Below are 24738 nucleotides of genomic sequence, written 5' to 3' on the forward strand. Positions count from 1 at the left end.
AACCGTAGGTTGCTWGATCGAATCCCCGAGCTGACATGCTAATAATCTGTCGTTCTGCCCCTGAACAAGGCAGTTAAACCCACTGTTCCTAGGCCGTCATTGTAAATAAGAATTTGTTCTAAACTGACTTGCCTAGTTAAATAAAAGGTTAAATAAAAAATAAATAAATAAAAGGCAAGACTAGTCTGCACCGCAGGAACAGCTGAGATGGAGAGAGAGAGGGGGGAAGGAAGGTGAAGATGAGAGAATGTCCATGAGACTGGCTGCCAAGAGCACAAAACTCATTACAACTCCCACAATGCCACTAGGTGGCTTAATTTCATTTCCTACAGTCACTGCATCAGAAAAATTTGATAATGCACATTTGCTAACCGAGTCAGCTCTTAATAATAACCTGAAAGGCCCCTGGCATCACCTGATCTCCATTTGACATCAGCCTATTTCTGCCTGCCCCCTGTGCTAAATTAAAATAAAATGGCAGCACAACGCAAGCTGAACCTCACAGCCTCTCTGCTCAGCCCTGGTGGCACAAAGATCAAGCTCAACTATTTATATCTGACACAGATTTTTCGCTCAATGCCCCCATGGCCAATAACTTTGTAATCTCTCTCAAGCTAATCTGTGCTACGAGAGACAGGGAGTGGCCACAGCCTTTGGTAAGGTAAACATTCCAACACAAGCCGGTGTTAATAGGCTCAGCATTTAGATAATAGAGRTGGATTCATTGAGCTGATGGGCATTTTGTGCTACAGTTGACAATAGGCTAGGTGTGACCGGGCAACTAGGGTGGCACCTGTGTTAACACAGCCAGTCTTTCTCAACAGGACTGTACAGAGATGGATTGCATTAACATGAACTGGCACCACCTTAATTATTGCGTGTGGAGTTCAGAGTTAGTAAGAGAACTCATCTTTACATTTGTCCAATATACACTGAACAAAAATATAAATTAAACATGTAAAGTGCTGGTCCCATGTTTCATGATCTGAAATAATAGATAGCAGAAATGTTCCATACGTACAAAAAGCTATTCTAAATTTTTTTTGCACACGTTTACATTCCTGTTAGTGAGCATTTCTCCTATGCCAAGATAATCAGCGATGAGACAAGATCAAAAATTGGGGAGAAAAGGTGTATTTAAAAAATAAAAATAAAACAGCCTGATCATTACACAGGTGCACCTTGTGCTGACAATAAAAGGCCACTAAAATGTGCAGTTTTGTCACATAACACAATGCCACAGATGTCTGAAGTTGAAGGKGCGTGCAATTGGCATGCTGACTGCAGGAATACCCACCAGAGCTGTTGCCAGAGAATTGAATGTTCAGTCGCTCTACCATAATCTGCCTCCAACATCGTTTTAAAGAGAATTTGGCAGTACGTCGGCCTCAAAACTGAAGACCACGTGTATGGCGTCATGTGGGCGAGAACAGAGTGCCCCATGGTGGCGGTGGGGTTATGGTATGAGCAAGCATAAGCTACGGACAACGAACACAAATGCATTTTATCGATGGCAATTTGAATGCACAAACATACTGTGACAAGAYCGAGGCCCATTTTTTAAAGSTACCTGTGATCAACAGATGCATATCTGTATTCCCAGTCATGTCAATTCCATAGATTWGGGCCTAATAAATGTATTTCAATTGACTGATTTCCTCATATGAACTGTAACTCAGTAAAAATCAATAAAATTGTTGCATGTTTATTTCTGTTCAGTGTAAGTTTAGGAGTAAACATTTGCTTAACATGTCACATAATAAGTTGCATGGACTCACTGTGTGCAATAAGTGTTTACATAATTCTTTAATGACTAACCCATCACTGTACCCCACACATACAGATAATTGTAACGGTCCTTCAGTCGAGCAGTCAATTTCAACCACAAAAGAACAATAATGTTTTCCRATGCCTCGCAAAGTCGGCTACATATTGGTAGATCAGTAAAAAAAAAAAAACGTTTTAAAGCAGACATTGAATATCCATCTGAGCATCCACCAGACAAGTGTGGCATATCAAGAGGCTGATTAAACAGCATGATCAGTACACAGGTACACCTTGTGCTGGGGACAATTACAGGCCACTCTAAAATGCGCAGTTGTCACAACACAATGCCAAAGATGTTTTGAGGGAGCCTGCAATTGGCATGCAGGAATGTCTACYAGAGCTGATGCCAGAGAATGGAATGTTAATTTCTCTGCTATAAGCCGCTTCCAACGTCATTTTAGAGAATTTGGCAGTACGTCCAACCGGCCTCACAACCACAGACCAGACCACATGTAACCACTCCAGCCCAGGACCTCCACATCCGGCTTCTTCACCTGCGGGATCGTCTGAGACCAGCCACCCGGACAGCTGATAAAACTGTGGGTTTGCTATAGAATTTCTGCACAAACTGTCAGAAACTGTCTCAGAGAAGCTCATCTGCATGCTCGTCGTCTTCCCATGACTGCAGTTTGGTGGTGTAATTGACTTCAGTCGGCAAATGCTCACCTTCAATGGCCACTGGCATGCTGGAGAAGTGTGCCCATCATGGAAGAATCCGTTTCAACTGTACCGGGCAGACGTCAGACAGCATGTATGGCGTCTTGTGGGCAAGCGGTTTGCTGATATCAACGTTGTGAACAGAGTGGACCATGACAGCGGTGGGGTTATGGTATGGGCAGGCATAAGCTATGGACAATGAACACAATTGTATTTTATCAATGGAAATGTTAATGCACAGAGATACTGTGATTAGATCCTGAGGCYCATTTTCGTTCCATTCATCCGATGTGATGCATCTGTTGCTCAAACTAGACTCTCTAATGTACTCGTCCTCTTGCTCAGTTGTGCACCGGGGCCCCCCCACTCTTTCTATTTTGGTTAGGGCCAGTTTGCGCTGTTCTGTGAAGGGAGTAGTCTTGACTTTTGGCATGGGGAAGAGTTTAATATTAGTAGGTCTGRGGCAAGATAATCAGATGTTTCTAACTTATTGAGGGGAGAAATTATTTAGGATGTAAGTGGCTGGGTACTGGCCTAAATGCACGCATAAACTACAGCATGCTACAGACTGGGCCTTGGTTGCTTCCTGCCGGTGTCCCGGTCTCTCACCCACTATGTCCTTATGCAACAGAGCACCGCATCAGACATGCTCGTGACAGGCAGGCCCCAGGTTGGCTCCTTCACAGCTAGGCTTGGGCGGTATCCAGATTGTCATACCGACCTTGTGCCATACTGGGATAATCGGTAATACCGGCACTAAACACAAGTGSCGCTGTTTTCAAACCCCACTAACCCTTTGTAATCCGAACATTAGCAACGCTACAAGTGTGCGAGCGTGTGCGCACGTATGTGCGTTGACGTGGTGTGTTTGTTTATTATGTGTGTGAGTGAGTGTGTTTATTTATGACTTTGTTTGTTTGCATTTCTCAAAGTGACCCTTCCAGTTCCCAGAATGAGGCCAGCCCTGCAGCAGAGAAGAAGTAGCAGCACTTGGAGAGGACAGGGTGTGGTGGCCTGGTTAGGAGGCCCAGATAGAGCACTCTGAAGGGAGAGGGTTTCACCCTCCCCTCTGGAGCAGTACTGCGGTCCCCACACACACACACCCTTCACAGAGAAACTAGAGCAGCTTTCTAAGCCTTGATCACATAAATAGCGACTAAGTTGATGTAGAAGTAGAAATAAGGTCTACTTCTGTTTTACAGTGGGCAAATATAGGAAGAGATTAAATCAATGGAGTAATGATCTTTAAAAACTAACCAGCTGCAGTATGTCTTCATCTCTTGGCATCACACAGAGTTCAAGAAAGGCATCACTGTAAAATAACAGATAAAGTCAAACATTGTAAACTTCAACAGACCAGCAGRAAAWCAGTCACTGAYAACAATGGGAAATATTCATATTTGAGTGCTCACCTGTTTTGGATCAAGGCTATGACCTGAGAGTACGTTTTCCCAATGATACTTGCTTCATTTACCTTTACTATCCGGTCTCCTGTTGACAATAAGAAAGAGTTTGAAGATGTGATATGTAACTTTTTGGGCGAYGCGACCAAATTCACATAGAAAAGTGAGTTATAGATCTGTCACTCATTGTAAGCAAGTCTAAGAAGCGGTAGATCTGTTCTGTGCTCTAGTTCTATGCTTCCCATTCTGAAGTTTAGTTTTTGCATCTTTTACTTTTGGGTTTGTCTTTTGGGTTTTCAAACAGCTGAAMACACAATATTTTTGGTTTAATGAAAATATACTATTTCACAATRGTTTAGATGGTACAATGATTCKCTACACATTCCATTGCTTGTTTTGTCATAAACTTAAATTAGGTGAACTAYTTGAATTTTAGCAATCAGGAAATGGCGGAGCGATTTCTGCATATTGCACCATTAATGTTAGACTGGTAGCTAATACGTGAAATGGTGTTAATGGCAGGTATATGTGTGTGTGTGTGTGTGTGTCTCCGTTTTAAACCCCATTGGAGGAGAAGGTCAGAGGGGAGGAACCTCTGGCTTTCTTATCCAATGGTTTTTGAGAAGGAGACAAAGAGAGAGGACTGGAGGAGTACGTAATTGAGATCTTCCCTATGTGTCTTTGAAGAGATGAACCTGTGCTGGTAGGTAGAGGAAAGTAGCTAGGCCCTCAGTAAGAGGCAGCTTCCCTGCTAGGCTGACAGTCAGAATAGCAGAGGAAACAGCTTTGATCAGTCACCTGATATGTGTTTACAGTAACTGAGTGCCTGAGTCAGCTGAGCTCTGTGCCTCTACTAACCCTCCACAAAGAGGAAACACAGAAAACTACACCCAGTATATATTCAGTATACATTCAGGTGAAAACAAAACATTATGTACAGCCCTATATACACAGTGTATAAAACATACGAAACACCTTCCTAATATTGAGTTGCACCCGTTTTGCCCTCAGAAMAGTGTCAATTCTTCAGGGCATGGACCACAAGGTGTCGAAAGCGTTCCAGAAGTATGCTGRCCCATGTTGACTCCAATGSTTCCCACAGTTGTGTCAAGTTGGCTGGATGTCCTTTGGGTGGTGGACCATTCKTGATACRCACGGGAAACTGTTGAACGTTAAAAACCCAGCAGCATTGCAGTTCTTGACATTCAAACCAGTGCGCCTGGCACCTACTACCATACCCCATTCAAAGGCACTTACATCCTTTGTCTTTCCCATTCACCCTCTGAATGGCCCCACATACACAATCCATGTCTCAATTGTCTCAAGGCTTAAACATAATCCTTTAACCCGTCTCCTCCCCTTCATCTACACTGATTGAAGTGGATTTAACAGGTGACATCAGTAGGGGAATCACAGCTTTCACCTGGTCAGTCTGTGTCATGGAAAGAGCAGGTGTTCTTTATGTTTTCTACACTCAATGTATATATATGCCATTTAGCTGAGGCTTTTATCCAACAGTATAATGTCAAGTGTCATTAGTTCTATTATCATAATGAATACAGTAAGGTTTAGGATAAGGTGCAGCATGGTCATAACTCCAATATGATATAATACTTTGTATGATGCCGCCTGTCCAAACATACACACACACACACACACAGGTAGAGCTCCCGTCTGTTACTTTTGGAGATGTGGTTGTGACAGGTTAAAGGAAATACTAATAGCCTGTTATACATTAAAAAGTATTAGTAAATTCATAGTATGTGAGGATCTTAAAACATCTAAGGTTAAGAARATCATGCATTCAGTATTAGTTGATAGATTGATAACATTTATATAATTCTGTTAAAATCCGTCAAGCATACAAAGGGTACGAATTGTGAGAGGAATGTGTAAACGTTATGTTGATTACTTTATGTTGTCGTGGATAAAAGTGTTAATCTGTGATCTACTAAATGCTCTTAATCTATGAGCCTGAGATCGATTGCTCTGGTCTCCACTCAAGTTCACGGAGAATTCGCGGTCTTTTTCTCATTGCACTAAACGTTCCATGATTAAACATTCCGTATCACGCTCTCGTGATTCTTTCTACCCTTTTTCAGGTACGTTATTGATGATTAAAAAGAGTAATTTAAATGTAATAACTTGCTAACATGTCAAGAGAGTTTTAAGGTTTGTTTTAGTAACATATTGAAGAAGTTAGTTAAGTTTGCAGAGTAACATGAGCCGTGCTCGGTTGCAGCTAGCTTCGTACTGCTAGGTACTGCTACGTAGCTGCCATTTTATGTCGATTGTGAATGCGCTGTTAATAAGATTTTTTGCAGCGTTATTTGTGTAATTGTTTTTCAAACACTTTATTGCCTGTTGATAAATTGAGTTATGGTTACTGAGTTAAAGCTTTGTGCTTGACAGTTATATTGAAATTAGTATCTGTTTCAGTGAATTACTGTGTATACTGCTGTGACTTGAATAAGCCTTGTACCCTACAAACCTATTGTTCCTGTAGATCTGTTGTTCTGTAAAATGTGTTATTTATGTAAAATGATTGCACTAAACGTTCAATGAGTAAACATTCCGTATCACTATCGTGATTCTTTCTCCCCTTTTTCAGGGGTGTAACATGGTCAGTTACCTGTGCAGAGTCCAGCGCCATCGGCAGGACCACCCACCTTCACTTGCTTCACAAAGATGGTGTCCATTGGCTCCAGCCTGTGCCGTTGTCTCCCTGACAACAAATACAAAGTGTCATCATCAACGCCTTCTTCTGGAGGTCACCTGGTAGTCACATACCGTCTCTGCTCATAACAGTCAATCAATTCATGCTACATACAGTATTTGCCCACTCAAAATCATTTTCTTCATTAGTCCACTGTCGACGGTCCCAAAATGTTAGTTGATAGTTTGAGTAGATTTTATATTTTAGTACTATAGGATATCATAAAGCAGGGTTCTTTGACCCTGTTCCTAGAGAGCAGCTTAGTTAGTTTCCCTTTAGAATGGCACATTGCTGACCTCAGATTACCTTAGCAGACCTACAATACCCTATACTAAGAGCAGAGAACACAGGCAAGACTGCTCCACCTACAACTCTCAGTTCAACGCGACCCAGACTGGGACGCACTCTGAATGTGAAGCAGCCAGGACAACAGGACAATGGCTACCAGACACAACCATAAATTGTTTCGAAGACATTTCCTGATGAGCGCGCCAGAGAGAAAGAGCACTCGAGAGAGAGAGAGAGAGAGAGAGAGAGAGAAAGAGCGCTCGAGAGAGAGGAGAGAAAGAGCGCTCGAGAGAGAGAGAGAGGAGAGAAAGAGCGCTCGAGAGAGAGAGAGAAAGAGCGCTCGAGAGAGAGAGCTATAGAGAGAGAGAGAGAAAGAAAGAAAAAGAGCTATAGAGAGAGATGGATGATTAAGAGCACGACAGAAAGCGTGAGAGAAATCTAGAGAGGGAGAAAGAGATGAGAGCGAGAGCGAGCACAAGCAACAGGGAGAGAAAGACCGAGAGAAATAATAAGTGATTTAGAGAGCAATCGAGAACAAGAGACTGTCACAAGATTCAGTGGCATGTGAATTAAAGCAATGACAGCAGAGAGAAGAACAGTGTGGTTTCTCTGTGTCACATTGGCTGTCCACAATACAACAGGTCTGAATGAGAATTCAAAGTAGGAAAAAGACTCCTAATACGGTAGCAGAGCTCGTGGAGATTTGGGAAAGGGAAATGAATAGTCTGAGTTTAGTAGCAGAACCTGTTTGCTCATGCTGCTCCTGTCTCCTAGCAGCTGCATGGCTGCAGAGGAGAGGAAAGCAAATGAGAGGAGAGGGGATGGGAGGGACAGAGTGAGCTCAGCTGCACAACTCCCACTCCTTCCCTATAAACAGAAGAACAGCTCCAGGCTCACTAGACGCAAAGCTCTGTCCAACTCATAATTGATGAGAGTCCAAATGAATAGGAATGTGGTGAGTATCTATATGGAAGTCTTAATAGTAATCATGATGTAACACGGGTAAGCACCGAATGTGGCAGCAAGATCATACTGGTTTTTCAATAAAGAAAAAGAGCAGAGCCGTGTGAGTGAGTGAGTGAGAGAGGGTGAGTGAGTGAGAGAGTGAGTGAGAGAACCAAGTGATTGAGTGAGAAATATGGGAGTGTGGGTGTTTGATAGACCTCGAGTGCCCACTCTGTGCTTGCTCTTTCTCCCTCCGTTGGTGTGAGAGATTGAGAGGGACACTCAGGCATCGAGAGACGACAGATCTGTTAACAGGTGGCTGCTAAAGTTGCTCACCTTAGAACTGAGCCACTGAACCTTTCTTAGAAGAGCTATGCAAGACAAGGCTAGCATATCACCTGGCCAGTATGTTCAAACAAACCTACAAGTACACCGTGTCATGTAAAGCTACAACAACATCTTTGGTAGGGAAGGAAAAAGGGCATACCTAGTCAGTTGCACAACAATGCATTCAACCAAAATGGTTATTCCGCATTTAACCCAACCTCTCTGAAACCGAGAGGTGCGGGTGGCTCCCTCTTGTGGAGAGTGGTAGAACCACAGCATAACGTCACAACACTACTACTGCTGCTTCATAATCAATAATCCAGTGATTTGATAACTAGTACCGACTCAATGACTGTTGCTGCAACCATTCTTGTTATTCCTCAACAACAGGATGAGCGAAGCCAGTCCCAGACAGCGTAAATCATTTGGAGTGAGGAGCCAGTTGAAATCTTGACCGTAGGCCTTTCCTTTTCATTTCCTCTACATACTGATGTTGTTCCCAGTAGGGAATCATGGAACAGTAAGCCAAATAAAATAGAATGGCCAGCAGGGGGCGCCCCAGAGACATGTGTGATCCCCGAGTCAATCAGGTGTGGGAGACTCACTGGGCTTTCAATGATTTAACACTGGGCCAGGTTCACAATGGTAGGAATTATCATGAAGCCTTTGGCCGTGTTCGAGAGCATCAAAACCGTGAAGTATCGTGGGTAAATTGTGATTGAATGATCTACAAATAATATTAGGTGGTTATTTATGATGCATGCAAGGTGATTTGTAGATAAGTCTGCAAGGCTGCAATGGCGAACGCACCCTTAGTTTACCACATGAGGTGGCTGAAACAAAGGGAATCCCTCTCATTCACAATGGCTGTCCTGGGATAACCCAGAGTCAGCAAACTAGTCTACACACACACACTTGGGAATATAATATGACACCTATACTGAACATTATACAGTAATATGACAAGAGAGATTGAAGAGAACCAACATGACCCAGGGGTCACATAAGAAATATCTTGCTGCGTTTTAAAAATGCAGATCTAAATTGCTTCTCGTTGTAATTTCAGCTCGGCATCAGACACATTTTGTGCTTCAGTTGCACTTCTCCACTTGGACACGAATTCACAAAGTGCCATTCTATCAACAGACAGCACTCTAACTGATGTGAAGCTACTTTTTACTCTGGTACTTTTCTCTAGTAAAATGCAAGATTAACTACAAGTAATATATTAGGAAATGTAGATGGCCAAAAAAATTCTATGATAAACAGAAATATGATGGCCATCAATCATTTTGGGGACAAAAAACCTTCTTCATTGTAGGCTCATTTACTTGTGTGGCTGCTAGGCAAATAGTGTTGCACTTCTGCTGTCATCTGATGGAAATTAAGCAATTTTCGGCCAAATGTGATGCTCCAATGTATTTTATGTGAACGAAAACTACACTACATGCCCAAAAGTATGTGGACATCTGCACATCGAACATCTCATTCCAAAATGAATATGGTTGGTCCCCCGTTGCTGCTATAACAGCTTCTCCACTCTTCTGGGAAGGCTTTCCACTAGATGTTGGAACATTGCTGCTATAACAGCTTCNAACATTGCTGCTATAACAGCTTCCCCACTCTTCTGGGAAGGCTTTCCACTAGATGTTGGAACATTGCTGCTATAACAGCTTCTCCACTCTTCTGGGAAGGCTTTCCACTAGATGTTGGAACATTGCTGCGGGGACTTGCTTCCATTCACAAGCGCATTAGTGAGGTTGGGCACTGATGTTGGGCGATTAGGACTGGCTCAGAGTCGGCATTCCAATTCATCCCAAAGGTGTTGGATGGGGTTGAGGGCAGGGCAGGCGGGTGAAGTTCTTCCACGTCGACCTCGACAAACAATTTCTGTACGGACCTCGCTTTGGGCACGGGGGTATTGTCATGCTGAATCAGTAAAGGGCCTTCCCCAAACTGTAGCCAAAGTTGGAAGCACAGAATCTTCTAGAATGTCATTGTATACTGTAGCATTAAGATTTCCCTTCACTGGAACTAAGGGGTCTAAGCCCAAACCGCTATGCATTCAGGCAGGTAGCATTCTCCTGGCATCCGCCAAACCCAGAATCGTCCGTCGGGAATGCCAGATGGTGAAGCATGATTAATCACTTCAGTGAACACGTTTTCACTGCTCCAGAGTCCAATGGCGGCAAGCTTTACACCACTCCAGCCGATGCTATGCATTGAGCGTGGTGATCTTAGGCTTGTGTGTGGCTCGGACATGGAAACCCATTACATGAAGCTCCCGACGAACAGTTCTTGTACTGACGTTGCTTCAAGAGGCAGTTTGGAACTCGTAGTGAGTGTTGCACCCAAGGACAGACAATTTTTACAAGCTTCAGCACTCGGAGGTCCCAGTCTGTGAGCTTGTTTGGCCTACCACTATTTCGCAGCTGAGCCGTTGTTGCGCCTAGACATCTCCACTTCACAATAACAGCACTTCAGTTGACCGGGGCAGCTCTAGCAGGGCAGAAATTTGACAAACTCACTTGATGGGAAGGTGGCATTCTATGACGGTGTCACGTTGAAAGTCACTGAGCTCGGCCTCCCGAGAGGCGCAACGGTCTAAGGAACTGCATCGCAGTGTTGCGGTGTCACTACAGCCTGGGGTTCGATCCCAGGCTGTTTCACAACCGGGAGTCCCATAGGGCGGTGCACAATTGGCCCAGCGTCGTCCGGGTTAGGAAGGGTTTTGGCCGGGGGGGCTTTCCTTGGCTCATCGCACTCTAGCGACTCCTTGTGGCGGGCCAGGCGCCTACAAAGGTGACTTCGGTCGTCAGTTGAACGGTGTTTCCTCCAACACATTGGTGCAGCTGGCTTCCAGGTTAAGCGAGCGGGTGTTAAGAAGCAGCAGGGCTTGGCAGGTCATGTTTCGGTGGACGCATGACTCGTCCTTCGCCTCTCCCGAGCCCGATGGGGAGTTGCAGCAATGAGACAAGTTCGTAAATGGATCACAATTGGATATCACGAAGGGATAAAAAAAAAAAAAAAAAAAATATCACTGAGCTATTCAGTAAGGCCATTCTACTGCCAATGTTTGTCTATGTTTGTCTATGGAGATTGCATGGCTGTCTACTCGATTTTATACACCTGCCAGCAACAGGTGTGGCTGAAATAGCCAAATCCACAAATTTGAAGGGATGTCCACATACTTTTGTATATAGAGTGTATAGTTGCATCCCCCTGATAACTCAATTGAGGCAAAAAATAATATTTTTTTTACTTTTAATATAAACTCAGCAAAAAAAGAAACGTCCCTTTTTCTGAACCTTGTCTTTCAAAGATAATTCGTAAAAATCCAAATAAAGTCACAGAGCTTCATTGTAAAGGCTTTGTTTCCCATGCTTCAATGAACCATCAACAATTAATGAACATGCACCTGTGGAACGGTCGTTAAGACACACATGCAGCGCGCCAAATTCAAATATATTACTATAAAAATCAATATTTCATGAAATCACACATGAAAGACACCAAATTAAAGCTACACAATCCAGCCAACATTTCTGATTTCAAAAAGGATTTACGGCGAAAGTACACCAAACGATTATGTTAGGTCAGTACATAGCCACAGAAAAACAGCCATTTTCCCAGCCAAAGATAGGAGTCACAAAAAGCAGAAAGAGATAAAATGAATCACTAACCTTTGATGATCTTCATCAGATGACACTCATAGGACATCATGTTACACAATACATGTATGTTTTGTTCGATAATGTGCATATTTATATCCAAAAATCAGAAATGCCTCCAAAATATCCGGAGAAATTGCAGAGAGCCACATCTAATAACAGAAATACTCATCATACACTTTGATGAAAGATACATGTTTTACATAGAATTAAAGATACACTTGTTCTTGATGCAACCACTGTGTCAGATTTTTTTTTTTATTACGGAAAAAGCACACCATGCAATAATCTGAGACGGCGCTCAGATATAAAAAACATTTCTCCGCCATGTTGGAGTCAACAGAAATACGAAATGACATCATAAATATTCCCTTACCTTTGATGATCTTCATCAGAATGCACTCCCATGAATCCTAGTTCCACAATAAATTGTTGTTTTGTTGATAATGTCCATTATTTATGTCCAAGTAGCTACTTTTGCTAGCACGTTTAGTACACATGTCCAAATGCTCGCGCAGATCCAGGCGAACGTCGGACGAAAACTTCAAAAGGTTATATTACAAGTCGAATAAACTGGTCAAACTAAGTAGAGAATCAATCTTCAGGATGTTGTTATCATAAATATTCAATAACGTTCCAACCGGAGAATTCCTTTGTGTCTACAGAAGTAATGGAACTCAAGACGATATCATTTGGAATGCGTGTGACCAGGAACTGGCATTCTGCCAGACCAGTGACTGAAACAGCTCCCATCCGGCCCCACATCACAGTAGACGCTTCATTCAACGTTCTACAGAATGTTGACATCTAGTGGAAGGCGTAGGAAGTGCAAACAGATCCATAACTTACTGGGATTTGAATAGGCGATGAGTTGAAAATCGACCAGCCTCAGAATTCTCACTTCCTGTTTGGATTCTTTCTCAGGTTTTTGCCTGCCATATGAGTTGTTATACACAGACATCATTCAAACAGTTTTAGAAACTTCAGAGTGTTTTATATCCAATAGTAATAATAATATGCATATATTAGCATCTGGGACAGAGTAGGAGGCAGTTCACTCTGGGCACACTATTCATCCAAAGTGAAAATGCTGCCCCCTATCCTAGAGAAGTTTTAAGGTCACAGTTATGAAAACTTAGGACACTAAAGAAGCCTTTCTACTGACTCTGGAAAAACACCAAAAGAAAGATGCCCAGGGTCCCTGCTCATCTGCGTGAACGTGCCTTAGGCATGCTGCAAGGAGGCATGAGGACTGCAGATGTGGCCAGGGCAATAAATTGCAATGTCCGTACCGTGAGACGACTAAGACAGCGCTACAGGGAGACAGGATGGACAGCTGATCGTCCTCACAGTGGCAGACCACGTGTAACAACACCTGCACAAGATCGGTACATCCGGATTCACACCCACAGGTACAGGATGACAACAACAACTGCCCGAGTTACACCAGGAACGCACAATCATGCCATCGGTGCTCAGACTGTCCGCAATAGGCTGAGAGAGGCTGGACTGAGGGCTTGTAGCCCTGTTGTAAGGCAGGTCCTCACCAGACATCACCGGCAACAACGTCGCCTATGGGCACAAACCCACCATCGCTGGACCAGACAGGACTGGCAAAAAGTGCTCTTCACTGACGAGTCGCGGTTTTGTCTCACCAGGGGTGATGGTCGGATTCGCGTTTAAGGAAGGAATGAGCATTACACTGAGGCGTGTACTCTGGAGCGGGATCGATTTGGATGACATCAGCAACAACAACTTGAAACAAGCACACTGACGAACGCAAACCGAAAGTATTGATTTAGATCTGTCTCTCGGAGCGCCATGTTTTTAACATAACCTAGTTTATAGCTTTCCTGTAGTGGTAGCACAGCCAAGCCAAGGCAGTTTGAGCTGGTGGGAGGGAGCATCTCAGGTTGTGTTTTCACAACTCAGGGTCACAGCACAGCCAGCCAATTAGGTTCCTATGTCTGTACTCTGTCACTCTTTCCAGTGTCCAGCATTATGAAATGTATGGCCTGGATTACTTCACATTTTCCCCTGACCTGACTGAGGGCCAGACAGAGTGAGACCAAGTCATGGAAGCTATTACGGTCTCGCTCTCTGGACAATCTCACTGACTGTCAAAGATATCATTGACTTTTTTCCTTCACAGTATGTTCAAAACATTACATCTTCCTATTTCATTGAATCCTTCAGAGGATAATTTAGACATTCACCCTCTTTATTTGGTGAATGTCTTCTCAAAAAAAAAAAAAAAAAAAAAATGAAATAAAAATCTAGCATATTTCCACAGATAAAAAAAAAAAAAAAAAGACCTTAGTTTATACGCACACAGATAGAATTTGCTTTCAGATTTCCGGATGGTACATACACGGTTTCTTTCCTGGACATAGGCCTATAGCCTACGCTATTGCTCAAGTTAAGTCAAAATAAATCTCTGATATTTAGCTCTAGTTGGACAGGTTCCAGCAACAGCAAACCCCCCCATGCTCAATAAAAGCCCACTCAGACTAAACACAGTTTAATCACACAAACATCCCACAGGGAGATCCCAAACACACTCCTACTACCATAGCGGTGTTAGGAGGCGGCGAGACACAATGGAACAGCAGACCATAGGCCAAACTGTTTGCTCAGAAGGTGGGCATGATTAGTTTTATCCAATGGGAGAAGTGTGCTACAAAAACAAAAACCTTCACGCTGACATTGTTGTGAATTGAAAGGGGTCAATGGTTACAATCTTTCTTCAACAGGACTAGGGCTGTTACGGTGACCGTATTACAGCCACACCGGCAGTAACGAGTCATGGTGGCAGTCAAATTCCACATGACTGTTTAGTCACGGTAATTATGCCTCTCCAAGCTTTGATGCTGCTCATTAATAGCCTACAGAACTTGCCAACTGCCTGGTACTCAGCATTCTATTGTCCCTCTAATCACTCTGACATCAATGTAAATGTAATCAAAAATCTAATCAAACACTTCATGAGAGCCCATGAGCTCATGTTGAGCAACATTTCTATAGGCTATGCAATTGCATGAGAAAACAGTGGTGGTCTTTATTAAAAAGAGGATCCCATCAGCTTTCTATAGGCTAGGCCTACTATATTTATTTCCTAATGTTAAGCACATTGCTTCTCTTTACAGCAGGAGTATAGCCTACCTGGCTGGCATGAAAATTAACCACAGGAATAGCATCCTCCATTCGCTATTTAAGTGCATAGATGACATGTATTTTTTCCCTTGCCTGTTCTGATACAGGTGCATGATAATGGTCCATTCTAAATCAAAACAAATTTAACACTTTTGGTATATGTAAAGACCAGAATAAATCAAGAATAGTCCTATGGGTGACAATATTAGCCGATCACTTGTGAATGATGCACAGCACAAGGCAAGAAACAGCGCATGCCTTTTTCCCCCCTGACTTTTTCAAATCATAGACTCACTCCTCATGTAGCCTAGCCCATAGGCATATATGTTTGATGAGGTTTGTATCACAACTAAAGTGGCAAATAACTTCTTAAAATTTAGCACATTAATCTACTTTAGAACAGGTGTAGAGCCTAACTAGAATGCATACGCAGCGTGTGAGTTTCAAGTTTGGGGAAGATCATTTTCACCATAAAAATGCACCTTTATAATAAAAGCATTTGCGCTTCTAGCCTACTGCCGTGTGCGCATTGCTGCGCTTATAATGTGGAGAAATAGCCTAATAGTTTATCAACTTTTTAAGCTAAAGGTTCTGATCTGTTGCGTCAGCCTCATTACTTAAAGGTTATTGGATACTAGGGGTTGTATTCATTTGGGATCTATCGCATCCCACAACTGTCCCAGAGTATGGGTGAAATATTTCTTTCTTGCAAAGAATAGGTCAACTTTTGTACTATGGGGGATAGTAGATTGACATAGGCTAGTGTTGTTAAGTTTGTTAGGCCTACTCATCTTGTTGGCTGACGAAAAGTAAATGTGGAAAGTTCTTCCAATATCTTCAATATGTGCCTCGGAATTGGATAAGGACGCAGTTGTGTCCCCGATGGGTCTGTCTTCACTTGTAGCCTGTGAGAAAGACCTGATCACGTGACGGAGAGCCATGTGAGTGAGCGGTGCTTCGGAGCGCGCAGCCGGGAGAAGGGAATTATAATTATTATATTCGGCCCAAGGGCACAACGGCCATTTGCCACAATTATTTTTAGGAGGCATTACGGCCACACAAAGGGGATGCCACCGGACAATTCGAGACACTATCAAGTGCTTGTCAAATTGTGAATGCGAGCGTGATGGTGTGTATAGCCTGCGCAAAAAAACTAAGCTGAGCCTTTCATTAGACTTTTTTCAAGTCATCATTAGTCGCATTATGCAGCCTTAGAATGTATTTAAAAAATTAAACATATAGATCAACGTTTGTATCACAACTAAAGTTACATAAATAACTCTAAATTAAGCAGAAAGGAGTACCTGTTTCTTTGTTAAACGCCAACACAGAATAACCGCATGTGCGCACTCCCTCAAATCATGGAGAAATTATACTTTCTATTTTATTCAGCTATATTCAATTGTATTCTTCATACTATGAAATAATTCCACAGAATTCTAAGCAAAGCTTGTCTGCTAAATTAACTTGTGTAGCCCACAGCCATATGGCATAGCCAGATCAGGGCCTAGCATAAGGACAACTCAAGAGTATACTATTCTGTTCTTCTAAAATAGACTACATTTTCTTCATATTATGTTTCCTTAGACCTGTAAAATAAATCCTGGATTTATAAGACTTTTTAAAATGTAGATGTTCCAAAGGTCAGCATCAATGGCATGAAGGCTATGCGTGGAAACAGGAGATGCCAAATTATGTATTTATGTTAATTAACGGCCATTTACTGTTAAACCGGCAGTTATTTGCTTGACAATCACCGGCTGACAAAATGTCATGACAGCCACAGCTCTAAACAGGACTAGTGTCCTAAAACAACAAAACACCCATGCACAAGTGCACACATACACCTACAAACACACAAGCGAAAAATGTGAAAAACTAAAAACAAGGGCTTTGGGCAATGTTTTGTAGTGATGTGAAAGGGTTAACGCTGACAACAAAGTGCAGTTATAAGAATAAAGTTCAAGGGAAAGTTGAGCACAGTAACTGGTGGTGCTGCTGACCAAACTGTTTCAGGCAGGCCTCTACAAAGGTCACCCTAACACGACAGCTACATTGTACCATGTGCATAACAAGGAAGTTAAAGAGCTAAATCAACATATGGAAAAATCATACTAAGTGGGAGGCAGAGTGACTGACTATGCAGTAGTGAAGGACAGACAGGGAGAGGAAGGAACTGTCAGCTTACCTCTGCGTCCATGCTCTTCCTCCTAAAAAAAATGAATATCAACATGAGTTTTGATGCCCTTACAGATGCAGTCTAATGTCTGATATCCCAACAGTTACTATATATCCTTTGGTACGGATGAAATCTGCCATTTTGTTATTTGCGACCAGCAATGATGAAGATGATATAGTTCAATGGGCTCAGGGAGTTGTTTAAAGGAATCAACTGGTTTTACTCAAATTGTGTTCGGGGCATTACTCTCATTTTGTTGCAACTCCTGCCGCAACGACGTCATACAAAGTGCTACAGTAAATGTCAATGAACTGAATGGAAAAGCTTTGGAATGTTCATGTGACTGTGGTGCTTACTGGGAAGGGGTAAGGGTGCACTGCAGACTCTGGTGGGTAGACAATGAAGTGGCGCAGGGTGAAGCCGAAGCCCTGAGAGGTGCGCCGCAGATGGATAGTCTTGGGACCCGGCCACGAGAAGGGCTCCTCCTCTCCCTGCAGGTTGAACAGGCCTGCAGGGGAATCACCCCACTCTGGCACGTCATTCTGGGGGGAGAAGGGGAGAGAAACGAGAGCGAGGAAGGGAGTGAGAGAAGGGGAGGGGAAGAAAGCAAGGAAAGGCAGGTGGGAGACGGAAGAGAGAGAGGCAATTATTATACCGTACACAACTGTATGACATATTGAAATAAGATCTACTGCAGGTGACTACTCAAATTCTACTGAGAAAGGCAAGAACTGTGAGAAAGTGGTACAAAGTTCAAAGAAACAAAAATCTATGCATGCTTGTGGTATGAATGCATTTATTAGTTTTGAAAACTAAATCACGAGTCTGGCAACGACTGAGTGTATTCTGTAGCCTGCTGCCTAATGGTTCATAAGCAACAGTAATAATAAAGTTAAATCCACATCGTGTGTCTAGACTAGGTGATCAGAAACATGGGATCTAGATGAAATTCACAAAAGTCTCCAGTAGTGCAACCCCAAAAAAAAGAAACAAGAGATTAAGAAATAACAGAACGACCAATATCAGAGTCCGGGATATAAATAAGTGGTGTCTATAGACAGTATGGACAATATACAAGTAGAAAAAATGTACAGCACAAGTTTATACAATATGTAAACATTATTAATGTAACTAGCATTCAATGACTATGTACCATGGCATAAAATGTTATTTTTGGTCCACCAAACACTGTGGCAGGTAGATTTAAAACCAACCAGACACTCAGATTTTTTATAAACCAGAATATTAATCTATTTCCCTAAAATTACACAAAAATAACAAAACAAAAAAAGATAAGCATGCTTTGTAATGTTTCTAAAACAATAAATGTATTACTACAAGTAACGTGGTATATTGTTTATTTCCTTTTTGTGACCAACGCTAGCCACTGGCTTCCTGTTTAGGCTAGGGCTGATTTCAAGGTTTTACTGCTAACCAACAAAGCATTACATGGGCTTGCTCCTACGCATTTCTCTGATTTTGTTCAGCCATACGTACCTACACGTACGCTACGGTTTATTTCTAAGCAAACAGCTGGAGGCAGGGCTTTCTCTTATCCATGTGAGAGATGCAGACTCGGTCTCGACCTTTAAGTCGTTATTGAAGACTCATCTCTTCAGTAGGTCCTATGATTGAGTGTAGTCTGGCCCAGGAGTGTGAAGGTGAACGGAAAGGCACTGGAGCAACAAACCGCCCTTGCTGTCTCTGCCTGGCCGGTTCCCCTCTCTCCACTGGGATTTTCTACCTCAAAACCTATTACAGGGGGCTGAGTCACAGGCTTACTGGTGCTCTTCCATGCCGTCCCTAGGAGGGGTGCGTCACTTGAGTGGGTTGAGTCACTGACGTGATCTCCCTGTCCGGGTTTGCGACCCCTCAGGTCATGGGGGAGATCTTCGTGGGCTATACTCAGCCTCGTCTCAGGGTAGTAAATTGGTGGTTTGAAAAAAAATCCCTCTAGTGGTGTGGAGGCTGTGCTTGGCAAAGTGGGTGGGGTTATATCCTACCTGGTTGGCCCTGTCCTGGGGTATCGATGGACGGGGTCACTGGTGGCTCCCGACCCTTCCCGTCTCAGCCTCCAGTATTTATGCTGAAATAGTTTGTGACGGAGGGCTAGGGTCAGTCTGTTATATCTAGAGTATTTGTCCTGCGTGAATTTAATTCTCTCTCCATCCTCTCCCGGAGGACCTCAGCCCTGGAACCTTGCCTCAGGACTACCTGGCCTGATGACTCCTTGCTGTCCCCAGTCCACCTGCGTGTGCTGCTGCTGCTCCAGTTCCAACTGTTCTGCCTGCAGCTGTAGAACCCTGACCTGTTCACCGGATGTGCTACCTTGTCCCGGACCTGCTGTTTTCAACTCTCTCTTTCTACCGCACCTGCTGTCTCTAACTCTGAATGCTCGGCTACGAAAAGCCAACTGACATTTACTCCTGAGGTGCTGACCTGTTGCCACTGTGATTATTATTATCTGACCCTGCTGGTCATCTATGAACGTCTGAAGATCTTGGACATTTACTGTTATAATCTCAACCCGGCATCTCAACCTGGCCACCCCTCAGAGCCTGGTTCCTCTCTAGGTTTCTTCCTAGGTTCCTGCCTTTCCCGAGTGGCGCAGCAGTCTAAGGCACTGCATCTGTACAGACTGTTCTAGTGGATCTAGTGGAAGGCGTTGGAAGTGCAAACAAATCCATATCTTACTGGGATTTGAATAGGCGATGAGTTGAAAATCGACCAGCCTCAGAATTTCCCCTTCCTGTTTGGAAGTTTGCCTGCCATATGAGTTCTGTTATACTCACAGACATAATTCAAACAGTTTTAGAAACTTCAGTGTTTTCTATCCAATAGTAATAATAATATGCATATATTAGCATCTGGGACAGAGTAGGAGGCAGTTCACTCTGGGCACGCTATTCATCCAAAGTGAAAATGCTGCCCCCTATCCCTAAAGTTTATACGTGACTTGCCTAGTTAAAAAAAAAAAAAAAAATGTAATAAAACATTTCAAGGGAGTTTTTCTACCTCTGCATTGCTTGCCATTTGGGGTTTTGGCTGGGTTTCTGTGTAGCAATTTGTGACATTGGCTGATGTAAAAAGGGCTTTATAAATATATTTGATTTGATGGCATATAGATGAATGCGCAAATTTTTTCCCCAGTGCCGCCCTTGTTATAAAAATAAAATTCTTAATTCGATTACTCGAATAAAAAAATATTGTGAGTACTCGCAGTCAAAAAAGGTCAAATACCCATCCACACTACAGCCCCCACAAGAGTCACGGGACTCGTCCGAAGTTAGTATCGCCAAACCGGAGCGGATGACTGCCGTTTTGCAGGCTCCTAACCAACTGTGCTATTTTATATGTAACTGATTTTGAACATAAAGTTGCTGCTACCGTCTCTTATGACCGAAAATAGCTTCTGGACATCAGAACAGCGATTCCTCACATCGAACTGGACAAAGATTTTTTCTTAAAATGAGTTGACGCAAAGGATATACTGCTTCCCGGAGACCAGGCTCAAATCCCCATCATTCGCATGAAGAAAAGACAGAGAAACAGGGGGCGGCGGTCAGGGTGCCTTGTGAGGATTTGTAGGCGAGTGAGTAAATAGCCACTACCATCGGTTCTATTGACCAACATGCAATCACTGGAAAACAAACTGGATGATCAACAGTTGAGACTATCCTTCCAACATGACATACATTTTTTAAAATAGCTTATGTTTCACCGAGTCGTGGGTGAACGACGACAAATAATTTAGAGCTGGCGGGGATTTCCGTGCGTCGGCAGGACAGAGCAGCTACATCTGATAAGATGAGGGGCGGGGGTGTGTCTATTTGTCCATAACTGCTGGTGCGTGATGTCTAATATTACAGAAGTCTCGAGGTATTGCTCACCTGAGGTAGAGTAACGCATGATAAGCTGTAGACCACACTATCTATATTATTCGTAGCCGTCTATTTACCACCACAAACCGATGCTGGCACTAAGACCGCACTCAACGAGCTGTATAAAGTCATAAGCAAACAAGAAAATGCTCATCCAGAAGCAGCACTCCTAGTGCCGGGGACTTTAAACCAGGCAAACAAATCTGTTTTACCTCATTTCTACCAGCATGTCACATGTGCAACTAGAGAAAAAAATAAAAATAACTCTAGACCACCTTTACTTCACACACAGAAACGCATACAAATCTTTCCCTCGCCCTCCATTTGGGAAATCTGACCGTAATTCTATCCTCCTGATTCCTGCTTACAAACAAAAACTAAAGAAGGAAGTACCAGTGACTCGCTCAATACGGAAGTGGTCAGATGACGGATGCTACGCTACAGGACTGTTTTGCAAGCACATACTGGAATCTGTTCCGGGATTCATCCCATGGCATTGAGGGGTACACCACATCACATCATCAATAAGTGTGTCGACAACGTCGTCCCCACAGTGACCGTACATACATATCCCAACCAGAAGCCATTGATTACAAGCAACATCCGCACCGAGCAAAAGTCTAGATCTGCCACTTTCAAGGAGCAGAACACTACTCCGGATGCTTATAAGAAATCCCGCTTTGCCCTCAGACGAACCATAAAACAGGCAAAGTGTCAATACAAGACAAAGATTGAATACTACTATACCGGCTCTGACGATCATTGGATGTGGCAGGGCTTGCAAACTATTACGGACTCCAAAGGGAAACGCATCCGCAACCTGCCTAGTGACGCGAGCCTACCAGACGAGCTAAATGACTTTTATGCTTGCGTCGGGGCAAGCAACACTGAAGCATGCACCAGAGCATCAGCTGTTCGGGATGACAGTGATCACGCTTTCTATAGCCAATGTGAGCAAGACCTTAAAACAGACGGATTACCAGGGCGTGTACTCAGAGCATGAGCGAAACAAATGGCAAGTCTCTTCACTGACATTTTCAACCTCTCCCTGACCCGAGTCTGTAATACCTACATGTTTCAAGCAGACCACCACAGTCCCTGTGCCCAAGAATGCGAAGGAAACCTGCCTAAATGACTACCACCCCCCTGTAGCACTTACATCGGTAGCCATGAAGTGCTTTGAAAGGCTGGTCATAGATCACATCAACACCATCATCCCGGAAACCCTACACCCACTCCAATTCGCATAACACCCCAACAGATCCACAGATGACACAATCTCAATCGCACTCAATACTGCCCTTTCCCACCTGGACAAAAGGAAAACCTATGTGAGAATGCTGTTCATTGACTACAGCTCAGCGTTCAACACCATAGTGCCCACAAAGCTCATCACTAAGCTAAGGACCCGGGGACTAAACACCACCCTCTGCAACTGGATCTTGGACATCCTGACGGGCCACTCCCAGGTAGTAAGGGTAGGCAACAACACATCTGCTACTCAGATCCTCAACACAGGGCCCCTCAGGGTTGTGTGCTTAGTCCCCTTCTGTACTCCATGTTTACCCATGACTGCATGGCCAAACACAACTCCAACACCATCATTAAACTCCGGTGTTCTGGATAAATTCGCATCCTGACCAGTTGCATCATCGCCTGGTATGGCAACTGCTCGGCAGCTGACCGTAAGGAGCTACAGAGGGTAGTGCGTACGGCTCAATACATCACTGGAGCCAAGCTTCCTGCCATCCAGGACCTATATACTAGGCGGTGTCAGAGGAAGGCCCAAAAAATTGTCGGACTCCATCCCATGTCATAGACTGTTCTCTCTGCTAACGCACAGCAAGCTGCACCGGAGCGCCATGTTTTAACAGCAAGCCATAAGACTGCTTTACAATTAATCAAATGACCCCCCCCCCTTTGTTTTTACACTGCTGCTACTCGCTGTTTATTATCTATGCAAAGTCACTTAACCCCTACCTACACATACAAATTACCTCGACTGACCTGTACTACCACACATTGACTCGGTACCGGTAGCCCCTGTATATAGCCTCGATATTGTCGTCATCTTGTTTTACTTTCCTTCTTTCTTTTTTTTACCCTTAAGTTATTTAGCAAATATTTTCTTAACTCCACTTCTTGAACTGCATTGTTGGTTAAGGGCTTGTAAGTATGCATTTCACGGTAAGGTCTACACTTGTTGTATTGGTTGAATGTGGCAAATAAAATGTGATTTGATTCAGTCTGTTACGTCCGACCCCTCTATGGAAAGGTGAGACTCACGAACATGTACCTGTTGGTGGTTTTGCTCTAGGGCACAAGCCTCAAAATACTAGTGTAAAGGTAGCCTGGTACCCATATAAAAAATGTATAATAGTACGGATGTCGTTTATTGGCAAAACAAAAATGGGGTTAAAAGGTGGAAAGAAATTCCACAAATTAACTTTTAACAAGGCACACCTGTTAATTGAAATGCATCCCAGGTGACTACCTCAAAGCTGGTTGAGAGAATGCAACCTGACAGAGTTTGAGATGACCTGCAGAGAAGAATGGGATAAACTCCCCAAATACATACCCAAGAAGACTCAAGGCTGTAATCACTGCCAAAGGTGCATCAACAAAGTACTGAGTAAAGGGTCTGAATACTTACGTAAATGTGATATGTTATTTTCAAAATTATACATTTGTAAAAATGTTATTGTCACATACACATGGTTAGCAGATGTTATTGCAAGTGCAGCGAAATGCTTGTGTGTAGGTTGAGGAAGATTTTTAAATATCAATTTCAGAATAAAGTTGTAAAGTAACAAAATGTGGGGGAAAACAAGTTCTGAATGCACTGTATGTAATTAAAAGTCTAATTAAAGTTTGGCTACATTTTCAGGTTCCTCCCTCATGTCAGCATCTGTCTGGACATAACAGGCTGTGGCCAATACACATAGGCTAACATCTACACTTTGACAAGTAGGCAAATTATTTATGTACATTTAATTACACACGTTTTCAACAGAATAGCTACCATTTTTCAGTTTTCAAATCAATTTGTCTATTTTGGTTAATAGCCTTGGTGCCCTGGCAGATGGCCTTGGTAGATTGGCCACCTCTTGAAGGCCAAATGGCCTTTCCCCTAAAATCATGAAATTCCAGGCCTGCTACTCAGTTCGCTGCACGCACCAAACAAATATTAGACAGCAAAGCTCTTGATTCAGGACGGGATTCTCTGCTGTTACCAAGAAAAGCTTGACTTTGAAAGAAGCTTATCACTTTGGTAACTTAGATAGCTAACTAGCTTCGAAATTAGTCAAGCAAATGCACGACTGCAGAGGATTTACCACATGTTAACTTAATAGTTAAGATAACTAGCTGGCAAACATTTACTTGCGAATTCCAAACTGTAACTAGATCACCAGTCGAGTGCTTGCTGCAAAACTGTGAGTGACTCAAGGCTCCGGTCTCATCGTTGTGCGCTTGTAAACAAACACCACGTGACTGGGGACTACCGGTAAGCTTCATAATGAAAAATTGTGACAGGAGACATGAAGAACACAATCTTCTTTATCTCCTAATGCATTGCTCAAGTTGACTGTAGGTATTTACTTAAAGTTGCTACAAATATTTATGACAACTTTAAAAAGAAACAGTTAAATGTATTTAAAGTATTGAAAAAAAATCCCGTGGCGATTTCCAA

General features: G+C 43.1%; 1 protein-coding gene across 2 annotated transcripts in view; it reads right to left on the bottom strand.

Annotated features, from left to right (window-relative positions):
• Positions 1-24738, bottom strand: part of LOC111979474 (rho GTPase-activating protein 21) — a 98687-nt gene that overhangs the window by 50764 nt on the left and 23185 nt on the right. For both annotated transcript variants that reach the window (XM_024010048.2, XM_024010047.2), the window contains exons 3-7: positions 17523-17708; positions 17176-17197; positions 6520-6612; positions 3897-3975; positions 3742-3796 (exon numbers count right to left, since the gene is read on the bottom strand). In XM_024010048.2, coding sequence (XP_023865816.1) covers positions 3742-3796; positions 3897-3975; positions 6520-6612; positions 17176-17197; positions 17523-17708 — 435 coding nt within the window. The remainder of the gene's footprint in view (positions 1-3741; positions 3797-3896; positions 3976-6519; positions 6613-17175; positions 17198-17522; positions 17709-24738) is intronic.

The sequence above is a fragment of the Salvelinus sp. IW2-2015 genome, linkage group LG19 (assembly GCF_002910315.2).
Source record: "Salvelinus sp. IW2-2015 linkage group LG19, ASM291031v2, whole genome shotgun sequence".
In the NCBI taxonomy this organism is placed as follows: domain Eukaryota; kingdom Metazoa; phylum Chordata; class Actinopteri; order Salmoniformes; family Salmonidae; genus Salvelinus; species Salvelinus sp. IW2-2015.